The 19379-nt window shown below is 39.9% G+C and overlaps 1 protein-coding gene across 1 annotated transcript; it reads left to right on the top strand.

Annotated features, from left to right (window-relative positions):
* The first annotated feature begins 833 nt into the window (after positions 1 to 833).
* Positions 834 to 18176, top strand: si:ch73-140j24.4. The gene is made up of 9 exons (XM_046852559.1): positions 834 to 1522; positions 2552 to 2612; positions 7340 to 7501; positions 8866 to 9063; positions 11112 to 11375; positions 12138 to 12224; positions 13636 to 13759; positions 14325 to 14369; positions 14500 to 18176. Exons 1-9 carry the CDS (start codon positions 1464 to 1466, stop codon positions 17019 to 17021), a joined length of 3522 nt encoding a protein of 1173 aa, XP_046708515.1. The 5' UTR covers positions 834 to 1463; the 3' UTR covers positions 17022 to 18176.
* Positions 18177 to 19379: the final 1203 nt, after the last annotated feature.

Below are 19379 nucleotides of genomic sequence, written 5' to 3'. Positions count from 1 at the left end.
GAGCCTGTGGGATGGATTCTTGGAAGATTGGGAAATTTTTAATGGATGTTTGAACAAATAAAAGATATAGTATGATGGTGGATGGATTAATGGTGCTTGAACAATTTAGACAATTAAAAAATGTATGATGGATGGATGGATGGATGGTTTAATGGTGCTTGAACAATTAGAATATATATTAGGATGGATGGATGGATGCTTAAACAATTAGAAAATGTAATATAATGGATGGATGACTAGACAATTAGGAAATGTATGATGGATGGATGATTGATCAATTAGAAAATGTAGTATGATGGATGGATGCTTATAGAATTAGGAAATGTAGGATGGATGGATGGAGGTTTAAACAATTAGAAGAGATAGCATGATGGATGAATGGATAGATGGATGAATGTAGGTTTAAACAATTACAAGATATGGATGGATGAAGGTTTAAACAATAAGATGGTATAGTATAATGGATGGATGCTTGGACAACTAAAAAATGTAGTGATGGATGGATGGATGGATGGATGGAGGTTTAAACAATTACAAGAGATGGATGGATGGATGGATGGATGCTTGGACAATTAGAAAATGTAGTATCATGGATGGATGGATGGATGGATGGATAGATGGATGGAGGTTTAAACAATTAGATGATCTAGTATAATGGATGGATGGATGGATGAATGGATGGATGGAGGTTTAAATAATTAGATGATCTAGTATGATGGATGGATGGATGGATGGATGGATGGATAAATGGATGGATGGATGGATGGAGGGAGGTTTAAACAATTAGATGATCTAGTATGATGGATGGATGGATGGATGGATAAATGGGTGGATGGATGGATGGAGGGAGGTTTAAACAATTAGATGATATAGTATAATGGATGGATGGATGGCTGGATGGATGAATGGAAGTGTGAATAATTTGACAGTGTAGTATGTAGATAGAAGGATGGATGCCTGTATTTTGGACCGATAGTTAATAATGTATTTTGGATTACTTCTTGTTCTATAATATTCTGTACTGTTCCATCATCACGTTTCGGGATGTGGGACTAAACCGCTAAGCCTGAAGACCCAAAGTGGGACTTTCTGGACACACTGGTTGTCCCAGTTCTGTTTAGTTAGTATCGTATTCCTGATAGAAATCTGCACTGTAAGCATTTCAGAGCATTTAAAACGCCACTTCCTGTTCGTGCAGTGTGTGCAGCGCGTGGGCCAGGCTCTGTTTTCCTCGCGTTTTGACCCTTTTCGCCTTCCATGCACAATTCCAGGAGAGGCGGCGTGATTCCTTTTTCTTAAGGAAATCTCCATTACGCGTTCATTTCTGAATGGTGTGATCGCAGCGGCGAGGGCAACCGAGAGAAGGAGGAAAAAAATAAAACAAGCCAAGTCCAGGTGAAAAGGAAGAGACGGACTCCCCGATCGGCTGCACGCAGAGGAGGGATGAAATCACGCCGCTAAATATGATGCGCTTTCTGCTGGACTGCCTGAGGCCGGGACGCGCGCGCGCGGGCTGCGGCAGGTAAAGACGCAGCGTCTTGTCTCCTTCTGCAAGGTGCTGAGATGCCTGCAAAAAAACAAAAACCGAGGAACCTCTGGTTTGCATGGACAAAAATCCCAAAACTTGCAAAAAAATATGTCATCTGATCTTATCTGTGCTACCAAATCATCTCTAAAGAGCGTCTCTTTCTCTATATATTTATATCTCAATGCTATAATATATGCATGCGTCACCTTATTATTATTATTAACATTATTTTTATTAATATACCCCAAAGTGAATATTATGCATCATGTGTGAGCTTGCTAGAACATCCTGGTGTTGTTCTGCATCCTATGTGCTGTGTGTCAGGTGTGAGTCATGTGCTGTGATGAGGAAGATGAGGAAGACTGTTGCAGGATATTTTTGATTTCTCTTGTTGTTTTTTTCTGAATGAACATCTACACATCAGCATCACACACACACACAACTCACATGCATGCCTATTTCTATTGGATTGTGCAGTTGTGCAGCTGCAGGACCACCATCTCTTTATAGATGCAGAACACACTGCTTTTATAAATGGAAAATGGCAGCAGAGCAGAAAACAGCAAAAACCTTCTGAGAAATCATATTTTGTTTAGGTTCCTATCTGTTTAGAGACCCCCATGTGTTAATAGGTTTCATCAGGGTTCTCTGGTTTTCTCCTAATATCAAAAATGATACAAATTTGCTTTTTCCTGTATGATTTTTGATATTAGGAGAAAACCAGAGAACCCTGATGAAACCTAATGATAACATACAACATGCACATCATACAGGTAAAACAACAGGTCAAGTTTTATTGTTCTGATCATCTGATCATAGCTGGAATCCTCCCAAAAAAAGCTTTTGTCACATGATATTGTAATATTATATCAGGTGGGTTTTGTTATATCAATGGCTTGAGATCTATAGTATTGATATGTCAAAGAATAATAACAGATGAACAGCAAAAAATGTGTATGGCAGTGTTTGTTTTCATGATTATTACCAAATTGAAAAACTCAAAAGTGCCATTTTGTGTTGCAGAGAAAACTCGGTGGAAATACCAACGAAGGAGAAAGACCCTGGCGATGAACATGTACTCAAGGTATGGACTGAGTATGATGATTGTCATAGACATATGGATCAATTCCTAGTCAACGCCAGTATGAACAAAACCCACATACGAATAAGAGCCTTGGGCCAGTCATGTGATTAATCCAGTGACCAGGTTTAATCAGTAACGAAAAGCTGCTGCAAGGAGAATGAACTCGACGGACCAGCAGCAGGTTCTTCTCTGGGTTTTTTATGTACGTTCAGGAGCAAAGGCTAGCAGTGGAGCGACACCGATGACGTCACGGTGCTATTTTAGTGCTAGTGATCTGTGATTGGTGGCCCAGAGGCAAGCCCCGCCTACTAGACTTCTCACACACACACACACACACACACACACACACACACACACACACACACAGCTGCAGATAATCTAGTTCCGCTTGAGTGTATCTGAAAGTCCTGTATGTGTTACTGTGTGTTTGCTGGTGGTAACAGAATCCCTGCCAGAAGGCTGTTGAACATTTCTGCTGCATCTCCATTCCACAGGCACTAAATATCGTTGGATGAAATCGCAAAAAAACTTTAGTGATAAATTGCTGATTAAAAGTACAGAATAAGCAGATTGGATCATTGGCCCGAATTCTTCATTATAAACCAACACGATCAGGGCCTCGGTCCAGGTTCAGCATTGTGCTGGCCAGATCTGGCAACCCGGAGAATTTCATTTTGAGTTCAATTTCAATCTGCAGTCCTTTATGGAGCTACTTACTGTGTAATGAATGGATAGACAGGAGTTTGGATGGACACGTGGATGGATGGGTTGTTGGATAGATGGATGGATGGATGGATGTTTGGATAGATAGATGAATTTCTATAGTATAAAATGGGTGGATAGGTTTTGATGGTAAATTTAATTTTAATTGTTTTATCTAACTTACAGGGTTTGTAGTGGACAGAAGGAGGGATGGATGGATGGATGTATGGAATATAAAGTATAATGGATGGATGGATGGCTGAATAATTAGTAAAATGTACTGTAATAGATAAATGCTTGGCGGATAAATGAGTGGATGTATAGATGGATGGATGGATGTACAATGGGGAAATAAAGTATAATGAACTTATGGATAAATGTATGGATGAGCAATTTGGAAAATGAAGATTAATGGAAAGATGCTTGAATGGACTGGTAGATAATTTTTGGATGGATGGATGGATGAATGGATGGATGGTAGAGGGACAGCTGGTTGGTTGGATGGATGGATGGATGGATGGATGGATGGATGGATGGATGGATGGATGGATGGATGGATGGATGGGTGGATGGATGGATGGATGGATGGATGGATGGATGGATGGATGGATGGATGGATGGATGGATAATTAGTCAAATGTACTGTGATGAATAAATGTTTGGGCAGATAAATGAGTGGATAGATGGATGGATGGATGGATGGATGGATGGATGGATGGATGGATGGATGGATGAGCATTTGGGAAAATTAAGAATAATTGAAAGATGCTTGAATGGACTGGTAGATAATTTATGGATGGATGGATGGATGGATGGATGGATCGATGGATGGTGGAGGGACAACTGGTTGGTTGGTTGGATGGATGGATGGATGGGTGGATGGATGGGTGGATGGATGGATGGATGGATGGATGGATGGATGGATGGTGGAGGGACAACTGGTTGGTTGGTTGGATGGATGGATGGATGGATGGATGGATGGATGGATGGAAGGTGGAGGGACAGCTGGTTGGTTGGATGGATGAATGGATGGATGAAAGGATGGATGGATGGATGGATGGATGGATGGATGGATGGATAATTAGTCAAATGTACTGTGATGGATAAATGTTTGGGCAGATAAATGAGTGGATGGATGGATGGATGGATGGATGGACGAGCAATTGGGAAATTGAAAAATAATGGAAAGATTCTTGAATGGACTGGTAAATCATTTATGGATGGATGGATGGATGGAGGAGGGACAATCAGAAAATGTAGTGTGCAGTTTTTCTGGGCAGCTGTTCTATTGTAGAATTATAGATGACCGTATGGATGGGTGGATTTAGAAGGTGGGATGGACAGACTTTATTGATCTTTTGTAACTCACTCTGGATCAGAATGTCTGCCAGATGCCATAAATGTAATAAATAAATCTTCACTACAGTTGGAGAATCTATTATCCCATAAATCACACACAGCACTACACTACACATATTCACACACCAGATCCAGCACAAAAACAAGGCAAAGTGTAGACTGCATCACACTCAAACAGAAGAGTGGCTCATGTGTACTGGTTTGCTGGAATAAGTCTGTATCTGAAGTTGCTCCTGTAAAGTCCATACTCATTTCTATGAAGGGAAAAACATTGAAATATCATTTTTCATCACTATCCTCTTTCCCTTCACTGCATCACATTCTTTTCATCTCCTGTCTTTCATTTCTTCTCTCAGTCACAAGTGTATACTGTTTTCATATGTCTTAAGGGCAAAGAATTATAGCACTCAGCATTGTACAGTCGAGTGCACACACACACACACACACACACACACACACACACACACACACACACACACCTAATGCAGCTTAAAATAATTAGCTAATAAGCTAAATGAAGTGTGTCAGAGAAAAGAAAACAGTGCTATAGATCTCTGACTCTGAGAACACAGTAGTATTGAGTGGTCATGTGATACCTATTTTCATGTAAACACAAAAACAAGGTACTAAAATACGTTAACATTATTTTGTGAACTGCATCTCAGCTAATATTACTCAGGAGTGACTTTTAACTGCACGAGTTCGCCTTTACACCAGCAGTGTTATCATTTCTTCTGATCTGATTCTTCTGGCTATACGATAAAGTATGTGCTGTAAAAATCAAACTAAAAATAAATCACACTCCTGCCCTTTCCATGAAACCCTATATGTATGTAGGTATTGTAGTGACCTTTAACAGAACTGAATTAGAGGCAGGGCTGAATTCTGGGCTAGAAAATGAGGAATAAAAAAAAAGAAGATAAACATAAAAAGACTGTTATAAAATAAACGATATAATTGAGACATTTTTAAAAATTATACAATAATGAATGGGTTTAAAACCATTTAAATGTTACAGGTTCCTTGGAAGTGTAGGATATTAATGTCGGATGGATGGATGGATGGATTGATGGATGGATGGATGGATGGATGGACAAATGGCAAATTAATTATAATGGATGAATTTATAGATTATTGGACGGATGGATAGATGACAAAAATGGACATGAAGTATGATGGATGGATGGATGAATGGATGGATGGATAAACTGATAGATTGGATGGAATAGCCAATTGGTAAATATAGTATAAATGGGTAGATGATTGAACAGATGGATGGATGAAAAATTGGAACATGAAATATAACAGGTGGATGGATAGATGGACAGTGGCAAAATTAGGTATAGTGGATGAATGGATGGGTGGATGAAGGGATGGATGGATAGACAATTAGGAAATGTCATATAATGGATGAATGGGTGAATAGATGGATGGATGGATGGATGGATGGATGGATGGATGGATGGATGGATGGATATTTGGCAAAATAATTATAATGGGTGAATCTGTAGATTATTGGACGGATGGATAAATGACAAAAATGGACATAAAGTATGATGGATGGATGGATGGATGGATGGATGGATGGATGGATGGATGGATATTTGGCAAATTAATTATAATGGGTGAATCTGTAGATTATTGGACGGATGGATAAATGACAAAAATGGACATAAAGTATGATGGATGGATGGATGGATGGATGGATGGATGGATGGATGGATGGATATTTGGCAAATTAATTATAATGGGTGAATCTGTAGATTATTGGACGGATGGATAAATGACAAAAATGGACATAAAGTATGATGAATGGATGAATGGATGGATGGATGGATGGATGGATGGATGGATGGATGGATGGATGGATGGATGGATGGATGAATGGATGAATGGGTGAATAGATGGATGGATGATGGATGGATGGATGGATAAATGACAAAATGGACATAAAGTATGATGGATGGATGGATGGATGGATGGATGGATGGATGGATGGATATTTGGCAAATTAATTATAATGGGTGAATCTGTAGATTATTGGACGGATGGATAGATGACAAAATGGACATAAAGTATGATGGATGGATGGATGGATAGACAATTGGTAAATGTAGTATAAATTGGTAGATGATTATACAGATAGATGGATGAAAAATTGGAACATGAAAAATAACAGACGGATCGATGGATGGATGGGGAGATGGATATATAGGGAGATGGTTGGGGAGATGGATGGATGGATGTGTGGATGGATAGGTGGATAAATTGATAGATGGCTGGATCAATAGACAATTTGCATATGAATAATGAATGGACGGATTAATAGATAAGTAGAGGAAAGAATTGTGATACTGAAATGAATTGAAGAACATTGTTATAAACAATACTTGATTTTTCTCTAAAGAATAAATATTTGAGCTCTGGCACTGGTAATTCAGTGATTATTATTAAAGCTTGGGGACAAATAATCCTCCCTTTAAAGCGTCTACACAGGAAGTGTGTTTGTCTTGTTGTGGTGATAAAGAGAGCTGTAAAATCTCTTCCACTGTCACACTGAATAATCTCTGCTTTAGGCAGAAAATAAAGGGGTTGTTTCTGCTCACACTAATATTTTGCGGTTCTGGTTCATCGTGACCAAAATAAAATTCTCCCTCCTTCTCCAGGATATGGAGGACGTGGTGGCAATGGAGGAAGGGGCTCTGCAGAGAGACAGGGCTCAGTGCCGGGACAGCCAGCAGGCCCTCGAGAGCCTGGCCAAGAGGAGAGCACAGCTGAGGGAAGAAATCGAACGCCTCCAAGAGCAGCGCAAGCAGGAGGGCCAGCTGGTGAGGCAGTCTCTATCTTACACACACACACACACACACACATGCATATGCATTTCCATGTGCTTTCTCTCTGTCTCTCTTGAAGCTTAGCAAAAAATGTTGCTACAGCTGAATTCAGGAAAATCAATAAATAAATACAGTTTGATGGACCAGAATCTTTAAGAAGCAGTTTGTCATTTCTAGTGCCCTCTGCTGTTTGAAAGGTGAACTGCAATTGAGTGACTGCACTCAACCCAAAATGATGTAGACGTACCGTACATTGTACAATATTGTAATGAAATAGCGCATTAAGCATGGTGAGTTTTTATCCAGAACAACATGGTAACTTTGTCTAGCGGGAGATCAACGTGAGAGATACTCCACCCAAAATTATACACTTAATTCTATATAAAAGTTTTTTTTTTATAATACATAAAAAGCATCCACTTGGGTAATGAGAAGTAGTACATTAAGAGGTATATGCTTGTGAGTTATATACTGCTGGCAGATTATCAACCAGCCTTGTGCACAAAATCTTGGCACAATGATGCGTCTGGGCCGCTGAGACGCTCAGTTGTTACTTGAAAGGACACAAAGTGCTTCATGTGCTTCGCATATCATTACATCCGTATACAGCCAAGTGATCTTGCAGTGATTGGGATTCGTATGGCTTTTTCCCCATTTTCTATTTTGTCTGTAAATGGCATTTTTTCTAGACATGTCGAGACCCAGGAGCCTTAAAGAACGGTGATCAGTATAGGGTAGTATACTGTTATCCATTTACACTACTGTATGTGGCAGCAGTTCTCGAGTGGATATATATATGTACAGTATTTATATATATACACATAAAACACATCAGTTACCACTAAAGGAAGAAGAATCGAAAAATGTAATTGGTTGGGGAATAAAAGATCATTTTGATCTATTTTTGAAACATCTAGGAGCACAATAGAGTCGGCCAGATGGTAGCAGTTCAAAGGTGTAAGATAAAGGATGCCTCCTATCAGCCACAATGATGTTAGCTATTGATGTTCAATACTCTTTATATATATATATATATATATATATATATATATATATATATATATATATATATATATAAACTCTCTATACTCCATAACTTCATCCCTAACAGTTTACTTGCTTCCCCAGTGACCTCCTTCACTTCAATGTGCAATTTTCCCTTTAAACCTCTGAGTGAAGGTCATGAAAGGTCATTGGGAACAAATGGCTCACATTCTGGCACGGCTTCATGAGATCCAAATAAATGACCGATAGTGGTGATATTTCATACATACAAGTTACAGACATAAATGCAGACTGCACTGACTGGTCTCTTTGTGTGTGTGTGTGTGTGTGTGTGTGTGTGTGTGTGTGTGTAGCTCCTGTCCCTGCAGGAGGAGCAGGAGGAACTGGAGCAGAGAGTGCAGGAATACGACGCCGAGCTGTCAAGAGCGAGAGAGGAGCTGCAGCGCCTCCAGGAGGAGATCCGAAGCACCAGGGCTCGGGTGGAGGAGGCGCACGGACGCATGGGACCGCTCAAACACTGCATCGGAGATACATACACGGAAATAACTGAGGTCAGCACTTTACTTCAAAGACAGAGTAATTTACGAGCAATCTAACGTATCATTTTCGTTGCAACCTTTTTCCTAATCGAATACATTTGCATATGTAATAAGTAGATCTTCGTGGAGTTTGCGTTGTGCATTGTCATGCTGAAACAGGTTTGGGAATCGTAGTTCAAGTGATGGGCATATGTAAGCTTCAAACATTCAAAGACTCATATACAGTTGTGCGCTTTTTGAGTTTGTGGTAACGGTTCGAGAAAGAACCACATATGGCTGGGAGAATCAGGAAGATAAGAAGAGAAAAAGATAAAGGTTTGGATGTAAAAAACAAAACGTAATTGTGATTTAATACGTTATCACCCAATGAAGTGGAGTGAAGGCTGCAAAGGGTATTGGAGGTAAAGGGGAATGTAACAAGTCTACAAGAAAAATGGACTAATATCGGATAGGAAGTCACTGCAAAGTGGGCGGGGCTTAATATTCTTTCAAAAGCAATGCATTTCGGTCCAATGCACTTGAACAGTCCAATGTAGTTTAAGTGTCCGGAAGTAAAATTCATAGAAACGGCTTCATGATTATAATTGGCAATTGCGTGGGTTAACGATTACCGAATAAATAATTGATACGTAATTAAATAAACAAAAGAATAGGACCAAGCCCTGTAAGTGATGTGCTGCTTTTCAGATTATTAGATTATTTTTATTTAGCGTGATCTTCAATCCCATTCAGTTCTTCACTCCAAACTCCCTCTCTTTTCCAATAAAAGGTCATAGAAGTGTGTTCTTAATGGACTCTTTATTGACGTGAGAACATTAAAGGAATATTCTAAGCATCAGACACTGAACGTGTACTTTAGGAGTCGATTAGTCAAGTGCATGAAATATCTTTCTTTCTTTTTTTTTTTTTTTTTATAGCACGAAAGTTTAAACAGTCGTAGCAGCCATCAGCTTCAAGTGCAGCTTTCCGATGCAAGCCAAATGCTCGCTATGACTCAGCGTGTTTAGCTTCAGGGTCTGTTCTGTCTGTCGTATTATCTATCAGTGTTTTCCAAAAGCTATACCATTTTCATGTCCTATTTTCCATGTCTGCTATAATCCATCATCATGCACACGTTACAGTGAAGACGCTATCATTCCAAACACTATCAGAATTTACAGACTTGCTTTTGAATATATTTTTGTCCATGAATATGCATTCAATTATTCCCAATAGTCTATTATCTTCATTTCATAGCGTTTCTCTCAAGTGCCACCAAGGGGTCTTTTTACGCTAATGTTTCTTATCCAATCAGATTTTAGCCGTCACATCACGTGTTGTAGGGGTCAAAGGAATCTGCCGAATAAGCCTTCAGACTCAACAGAGCAGCGCACCTTTAGGTTGGCTCAGATGGTGTCCAGTATGTGTGGTCTGGGGCTGCATGAGTGCTGCTGGTACAAGAGAGCTGCGAGAAACATGATTTCCACAATGTACTGTGACATTCTAAAGCAGGACATGATGCCCTCCATTCAGAAACTGGGGTCAACGACAGTTTTCCAACATGAAAATGAACTCAAACGCACCACCAAGATGACAACCGCCTTGCCGAGAAAGCTGAAGGTGAAGGTGATGGAGTGATTCTTAAAGCGGAAGGTGGAGAAGCACCATGCATCTAACATCCAGCAGCTCTGTGATGTCATTATGGAGAAGTGGAAGAGGATCCCAGCAACAACCTGTGCAGCTCTGGTGAATTCCATGCCCAGGAGGATTAAGGCAATGCTGGATAACAGTGATGCTTATATAAAACACGGACACTTTGGACACAGTTTTGACATGTTCACTTGGGGTGTACTCACTTTTGTTGTCAGTTATTTAGACAATAATGGATGTATGGTGAGTTATTTTTAGAGGACAGTAAATCTGTACTGCTACACAAGCTGCACATCGACTACTCTAACATATATAAGTTTCATTTGTCCCTTGAGAAAATCTACTAAAATGCTGTGTACTCACTGAGATACTACACACACACACATATATAAACATATATTTGTTTGTTTGTTTGTTTGTTTGTCCCCTAGGCTAAACAGAGACTAGGTGAACTGATCACTGAGATGATCGCTATTGAGGCATGTGCCCCTGAGATCACATCCCACCAGGACATAAAAAGCTTAAGCATGGCTGTTGACGGTGGTTCCAGAGAAGAAGATGAAGATGCTGAAGAGCACCACAACAGCGTCTACGAGGACGAAGAAGCACTCAAACGTCACAGTGTGAAGAACGAGCCTTTGGAGCAGGAACAGGAAGATGGACCTGAGAAGCTGCAGCGCTCTGTTGAGAACTTGGTCTAAAAAACATTATATAAAATTACATGAACTCATATGACTTATTTTATGCATTGAAATAAGCGCTAGTCGAACTTTCCATTTCTACTGCACCATGTTTTTACTAAGGTTCATGAGCAACTAAAGAGGAACTTCATTTTGTAGCTGTTTAGTTTTTCTTTTTTCTCTTTCATCACTTCAATTCTCTTGATTAAGTGAGAGTAAAGCGATTTAAACATCCCCATCACCAGACTATAAAGAGTCTTGGATCTATAACGATATATATAGAGTAAACTAAACTATTTATCCAGCCTTCCTCAGTTAACATTTACCTCAGGAAGTGAAACTGTTTGACTGTAAATATACCTGTAGCTCAATCAGTAGCTAAGTACTTCCTCGTGTAATGTTTGGAAACCACTTCAGAATGTTCTTGAACATTGTAAATCTTATTGTCTGGCTAACAAAATGCAATCTTACTTAATCTATCTTCTATTGAACCGTTTCACTAGCCAGCCAACGTGACTCATTACTTAGCTAGCATAAATAAACACCTCTCAAATTTTAGCTAGCTACTTCCTCATCTCTAATGTTTGGAAACCAGTTTTCAAGATAGAAATTCTAACCTATGGTAAAGATTTTAATCCTTTCAACAAGCTTGCTAACCTTACTAGGACCTCATCAATTTAAATGTTTAACAATCATTTACATTTGTTTTGTGTGTATAGTTTTTATAAGTGCTTAGCATTCTGGCTCTTTATGCAGTGTTGATTTTCATTTTCACAGAAGAGCAGCGGTTCCTCTTCATTCACCGAGATCACATTGACGGAGTTTAAAGAAGAGGATGCATCACCCAGGTCAATAACATCACAGGTAAAGGGGGCTTTAAACTTGTCACATGTACATTACAGCACATTGAAATTCTTTCTTCGAAAATTTTTCTCAGTGATGGAAAGCTGGCCTTCACCACTGAGCTACCACTTCCTTCCACTTTGATACAGTATTTCAATATGCGCTTTGGAATTCATTTCCACATACTGTATATAGGAAAAAAAGTGTATGTATAAGTTAACTGGAAATACTTTAGGTGTTTCAGCTGTTGATTGGGTTCTATGAAATCACAACATACACCAACTTGATAGTAAAACCAGTACATTTGTTCATTCTTGGAGTTATCTTATAAGACAATCGTGGGACAGCAGCACAGGTACATATCAAGAGTTTCAGGGTAATATTCATGTCAAACATCAGAAAATGGGCGAAATAATTTGTCATTGTAGGTGCCAGACAGGCTGATATGTGTTTTTTAAAACCGCTGGGAGTTTCTCGAATTTATATATTCATCCAGTATCAGTAATGGGCTAAAAACACCTTGTTGAAGAGAGACGTCTGAGGAGAATAGCCAGATTGGTTTAAACTGAGCTTCAGTGATGATTCAGTGGTTCTCTGGGATATTGAACATAATGTTGGGGGTTTAAGCCCCAGCAGTTCCAAGCTGACTCTTAGGCACTTAGGCACCCTATCTGCTCCAGGGGTGTCAAGTCAAGTCAAGTCAAGAAGCTTTTATTGTCATTTCAACCATATATAGCTGACACAGTACTCAGTGAAATGAAACAACGTTCCTCCAGTATCCTGATCCTACATAAAACAACATAAAACAACAATCACAGTAACGGAAAAACACAGGGCTAAGGACACAGTCACAAGACACTGAGGTACAACATGGTACAGTCTGAGGTACAACAGGTCTCAGTCATGGTACAACACCTGAGGTTGTTGTACAATGGCTGACCTTGTGTTTTGATTCCAGCTTTCTGACAAGTTAGGATATGTGAGAATTAAAATCTCTTTTTGGGATTTATTTTTCTGGGAAAAATATAATTCTTTGCATCCTTGGTGATAAGAAAAGCAAATAAGGATGCTTAAGTCATTGAATATTGAGGTGGGTTGGCTACAGTAGCAGATCTGGTTGTTTGTATTCAGTACGCTTCTGCCACATGATTGGCTCATTGAATAATTATATGCAAAATATCAACTTTTCGATATTTTTTGTATTTTGTCATCATTTGTAATAGTATTAAAAACTCACAATTACACAATTTTTTTTTGTTGCACAAAATGATGGCTCTTAATCACAAGCTAAATGTACTTGTTCATACCTTTTAATGACGTCATGATTATGACTGATTACGGACATTTAATTTCTGTCAATTGCAAATTTCTAACTACCGTAGACCCCCTTTTACATCACTGGGTTTTTTGTGTTTTTTGTTTTTTTCTAAAGCACACAGGCTCTGCTGATCTGGAAGAGGAGGATTTTGAAATTGTCCAGTCCCTCATGTCCAGACCAGTTCATCAGTCTGCTAACAAAGAGTTTGACTTTTTCCACCCAGACCCTTTTGTTGATTGTAAGTGGGATTGTTTTCTGATACCATCTCCTTTGATATAAATCAGAATTCCCAGGCTTCCTAAAACATTTAGTGTTGAAAAACTATATTTTGGGATTCGAACTCATAACCTTTTTTTAACCATTTTTTCTTCTTAGCATAAATAGGTCCAGATAAATCATAGAAAGAAAAGCTTTAATACTTGAATACTCTAAAGGGGCTCTTCAGTTTGTTCTGTAGAAGTTTACAATGGAGAGTTTCATTGTTCTTTCCAACCTTTGAGGAAACCTTGTGCTTTATTTCCTGAGGGAAAATTCAATGTATAAATGATATGAGCCTGAAATTAAGAATTGTCAAGGCATATTGGGGGTCAACTAATATGTTAATTGGTGCAGAAACAGTACATATATGTGTGTTAAAATCAGCAAATTAGAGATTTTATGTTTGATTTGAATGTTTAGGATGATATATATCATTTGCAATAACATCAATGATTAAAAAAATATATGGAAAATCCCTTTAAAATGATTAAAGTGTATCTACTTTGCAAATACATTGAGTAAAGTACATTCTATCTGCTTCCTAGATGATGTGTTTGGAGATGAACGCTTCCCAAAAGTGGACATGACAGGTCAGTGTTATACATGTTTTTTCCTTAGATTTGGTATTTTGCACATTTCTTTGTGTCAATGATTCACCATTTGCTGGATGTTTCATTACAAATCACAAATCAGTCCCTAAAACAATTTTTTTTTTTTCAGAATTCCTATCTGGTGATCCATTCAAAGGCAGTGACCCTTTTGCTTGCGACAACCTGTTTGATGATGTAGCCAACAGCCCGTTTCCTCAGGATTCTCCGCTCAGTGAAGAAGGCAATGCTAAAGAGTCCAACCCTCTGCCCTTTAGTCCTGAATCTGCCAGTAAAGAAGAACATGATAATATTTCAATTGTTGCCCATATTCCAGCTACTCCTAACTGCAGTCAGTCTATTGACTCTGGAATGTTTGAACAAAACGTCCCTGAACTCGCTGATCCTGAGAAACATGTGTCGTACGATGTCTGTCATCAGGTTGGAATTGAAATCACAGTGACCCAAGATGCTGACGATAGGGATCTCAGTAGCACCTTAAGGAATGACTCGGATCTGCCCACAAGCCCTGAGAATGAAGATGGAGGACGTTTTGACCCTATCATTTGCGAACATAACGACTTAAACGAAACCGAATCCAGTTCGACAGTCGACAGCTCCTTTGATGGAGATTTTGGCACCGCTGAAGACCATCCAGAAGACGAGCCAGAGGTTGAGTCGGGACCCAGTTACGTTCGAAGGAATCAAGCACTGTACGGACTGCAGCGGATTGATACAAGCTCCTACACTAGTTTTCCTCTTAGTCCTGATGCGTATGATCCGTTTTCTGAGAGTAACGTAGACAAGAAACCGCCGTCCTTCGGTTCGGATCACAATACTGAGAAGGAATTCGTCTGTGAAAATGTAAATGCTGGTTATCCGAGCCCTTCCGATCGAGAGATAGATGATGTCAAGAGTGATCCTTGCACTCTCGAGCTCAAAGAAGATCATTTCAGTAATACAAATGAGGCAAGCCATAATGAAGAACCCCTTAACACGGATGACCACAATTTTGGAGACATATATTTCTTCACTGTCCGACTAGACCCTGGAAGTTCTGACGCCAGCCCCATTTCTCCTGAAGTCAGTGAGAGAAAGAAATCCGAGGGTGACCATGTGAGTCCCGAATCTGAATACGATGAACTTGACTACGTTGCTCCAGATGAAGAGGACGAGGACCCTAAGCAGTGTAATCTGGAAGACTATCCAGAGGAAAGCTTTGACAAAGAAGAGGTCAGACCGGAACTATTCTCTGTTAGTCCTGAACCAAATGAACCAGTTGAGCCTGAGTCAAACAATCCACATTCAATTCCCAATTCTGTTGAATCTAAAGACCAAAGTGATGGCCTTGATTCCTTTGAGTGCAATATATTCGAGAGCAATATTGAATTTGAACCACAATCAGATAAGACAGAAAACGTTGACTTGGATTCAAGTTTAACAAACTGCAATACAGAACCTGTAGTTCAGTACCTCATTAGCCCTGTCTCTGGGGACACTGGGATGTTTGCAACCGATGGTTACAAGCTTTGTTCTCGTAACCCATTCAGCTTTGACGCTGGTAGCATCGATCACTGTGACACCATTGACCCGAATCCTGAGCCTCCTGACTCTAGCGTTATACATGAATCTGGATCATCTGAGACCAAACTCCAGAGTTTGGTCCTACTGGAACCAGTACTTTTAGGTAACCCAGTACATGCATCAAATGCCAAAAATCCAAACGCTGACAGCGGACGATTAGATTCTGGGTATCATGAATTTAATGGACCTGATCCTTTCAATCTCATAGCTACAGATTCATGTCCAGTGCCTGCAGAAACAGATGTAGGCTCTGTAACTGATGATCTAGAGATAGAACTGCCAAACACCACCAATTTGGATGAACAGGCTCCTGATCCCTTTAGCCCGGTATCCAATGATATAGCAGTATTTGATCTACAATCTGAACCTGCAGTCTATGACCCTGTGACCAAAGATTCAGGTCTTGGGTATGCCGCTTCTTCTGGCCTGCTTGCCGATTCCTTTAGCGGATCCGAACTTGACAGCTTTGACCCCTTCAGTCTGATGCCAGGAAACAGTTATACTCACTGTAACACGGATATGCTTGTCCCTGTATCCGTCCAAGATGATTCCGGATCTTATGATAAAAGATCCAGTAGCTGGGACTCCGGCGTTAGTCAGTCTCCTCAACTCCACTGTGATTTTGCACCGAACAGAGCAGATCCCCTTCTTCCACACGAGCCTAATCTGGTTAGCCCTGATACCCAAAACTTAAGCTACTCATCCGGTTACTCAACAGCAGACTTTTTTTTCCAGTCTGATTCAAGTACCTTGACAGACGCCGGCTCTCTTACCCCCAAAGTTGACAAAATAGCCACTCAGGATCAAAACTCCACGGTAGACGTCACAGCCATGGAGGACCTCGCCGAAATAGAGTTCTTCTGCTCCGAGCTCAGCAAAATGGTGGCCTCGCGTTCCTCTGACACAGTTCAGCAAAGTGTCACCGAAATGCTTTTCGGCTCGAATCCAGACACTGCCAAGTTCTACCCCTGGGATCTGGAAAACAGCAACACTGATATCAAGGACACCTCAAGTCCTGAAGCCGATTTCGGACACTCGTTGGACGAGGCCGAGAAACCTAGCCTGCTATGATGAAGGGACACTCCTTTAAATAAAATTGCACGGACAAATGTAGTTTTTCGACACGCTCCATTCTTCTCTGGTACGAATCGGAGATCGAGCTTCCAGAAATCGACATTATCACTGACTGAACATCATATGAAATAAATGATTGCCAACAGTAGCAGGGACAACATGATCTATCTACACTGAGGTGCTGTGAAGAGAGGAAGTCTAAAACATTGTTAATGAAATTACCTTTAGGTTCAAAACCCATTTAGAAAAATAATGTTTCTGTCAATTCCGTAGCAGATTGAATCTGATGGTCCTCAAATCCTCGTAGAGGCCGATAGACAGTTCAAGTAGCACCACCATTGCGACCCACCGTACAGTACCTCCATGTGTATGGTGTACTAAAATGCGCTCTACCTATCAGTTGATAGACCTTTATTGATAGATCTGTAGGAACTTTGACTTGTTCAACAGGGTTTATTTCAAGACAAACATCCAAGACAGTCTGGGATAAAAAAAGACATGGGAAACTGAATGAGAGAGAAAAAGAGAGAGATAATAATACTAACTTCTCAATACCTCCAGTACAGTGCTGCATGAATCAAGTGTTCTTAAGGCGTGTCTGTAGAGATTATTCCCTCATCCACTGGACGCTTTTTTTCCCCCAGTAGATCATTTAGAAATTTTGTTGAAAACGTAGCAACGTTTGCATCCACTGAGCAAGTCTGGTAAACATTTCTACAACCAACACATCTCGATCATGCATTTTATACAGAGATCTGTTATTCATTTTCACGAATCGTTGTATCAGAGTTTTGCTTCCTCAGGCTTTGGAATCTGCAATACTAATCAAATTAGTAGAGAATGAGAGAGTGAGAGAGAGAATTGCTTATGTTTTGTAAGCGGTTCATAACACGATATATTAATAGAATTACATGTTCGTTCTCATGTAACCCCTGCAAATGCTAAATTAATGACGATTTTGAGCAACTACTGATTCACAAAAACTCTGTCCTATCTGCGTGTACTAGATCGTGTACTAGATGTCTGTCTGTTCTTGTGTGCAAAGTGTTTTATCATTGCCATCGAAACATTAATTTGTAAAAGGAATCAACATATAAATATATATATATATATATACATACAGTATATAATGCAGTAAAAGTTGACAAAACAGCTGTATTTGTCAGTTTTATGATTTCTAGGGTTGGGATTAGGTGTGAGAGGTGATGCCCTAGGAAGACAATACTGGGGGAAGATGTTATGTTCTTGTCCTTTGATAATGTGATTAAATCTTATAATCAGCAGAGGTGGAAAGAGTAAGAAAACATTCTAGTACTGTTACTTCAATGAAATTTTACTTGAGTACAAGTAAAGTTCTACTTATTCTTCTTTCGGCTGCTCCCATTAGGGGTCGCCACAGCGGATCATCCGTCTCCATACCCCCCTGTCCTCTACATCTGCCTCTTTCAAACCAACTACCTGCATGTCTTCCCTCACCACATCCATAAACCTCCTCCTTGGTCTTCCAAACCATCTCAATCACACCTCCCTCACCTTGTCTCTAAAACGTCCTACATGCGCTGTCCCTCTAATAAACTCATTTCTAATCCTGTCCATCCTCATCACTCCTAACGAAAACCTCAACATCTTCAGCTCTGCTACTTCCAGCTCCACCTCCTGTCTTTTATTAAATGCCACTGTCTCTAAACCATGTAGCTACACTGTCCCCTGCCAACACCTTACAGTCTCCAATCTCCTTCAGGTTGCATCTCCTACATAGAACATAGTCCAGCTGTGTGCACCTTCCTCCACTTTTATACGTCACCCTTTGATCCTCCTTCTTCTTAAAATAAGTATCACCACTGCCATTTCCATCCTTTTAGCAAAATTTACCACCATCTGCCCTTCCACATTATTCACCTTAAGGCCATACCTACCCATCACCTCCTCATTACCTCTGTTCCCTTCACCTACATGCCCATTAAAGTCTGCCCCAAGCACCAATCTTTCATTCCTAGGTACAACATCTACCACTTCATCCAACTCACTCCTGAATTTTTTCTTTTTCTCTCTCGCAGCCCAGTTGTAGAGCATAAGCAATGATGACATTTATCATCACCCCTTTAACTTCCATCTTTCCATCACCCTATCAGAAACTCTCTTCACCTCCACTACACTCTTACTGTACTCTTCCTTCAGAATCACCCCTACACCATTTCTCTTTCCATCCACACCATGAAAGAACAGTTTACTTCATTTCCACTTGGTCTCCTGAAGACACAACATATCTACCTTTCTCCTCTCCATTATATCAGCTATATCTTTTTATTTACCAGTCATAGTACCAACATTTAAAGTACCAACACCAACCTCCAC

Source organism: Silurus meridionalis, chromosome 6 (assembly GCF_014805685.1).
Source record: "Silurus meridionalis isolate SWU-2019-XX chromosome 6, ASM1480568v1, whole genome shotgun sequence".
Taxonomy (NCBI): Eukaryota; Metazoa; Chordata; class Actinopteri; order Siluriformes; family Siluridae; genus Silurus; species Silurus meridionalis.
This window is presented reverse-complemented; position numbering and strand designations above follow the sequence as displayed.

What these genes read in the sequence shown, in the direction of transcription:
- si:ch73-140j24.4 (XM_046852559.1), top strand. Translation starts at nt 1,464, where the DNA reads ATGATGCGCTTTCTGCTGGACTGCCTGAGGCCGGGACGCGCGCGCGCG. An exon ending in GCGCGCGCGGGCTGCGGCAG is followed by an intron (nt 1,523 to 2,551) that starts GTAAAGACGCAG and finishes TTTGTGTTGCAG; the next exon opens with AGAAAACTCGGTGGAAATAC. An exon ending in GCAAGCAGGAGGGCCAGCTG is followed by an intron (nt 7,502 to 8,865) that starts GTGAGGCAGTCT and finishes GTGTGTGTGTAG; the next exon opens with CTCCTGTCCCTGCAGGAGGA.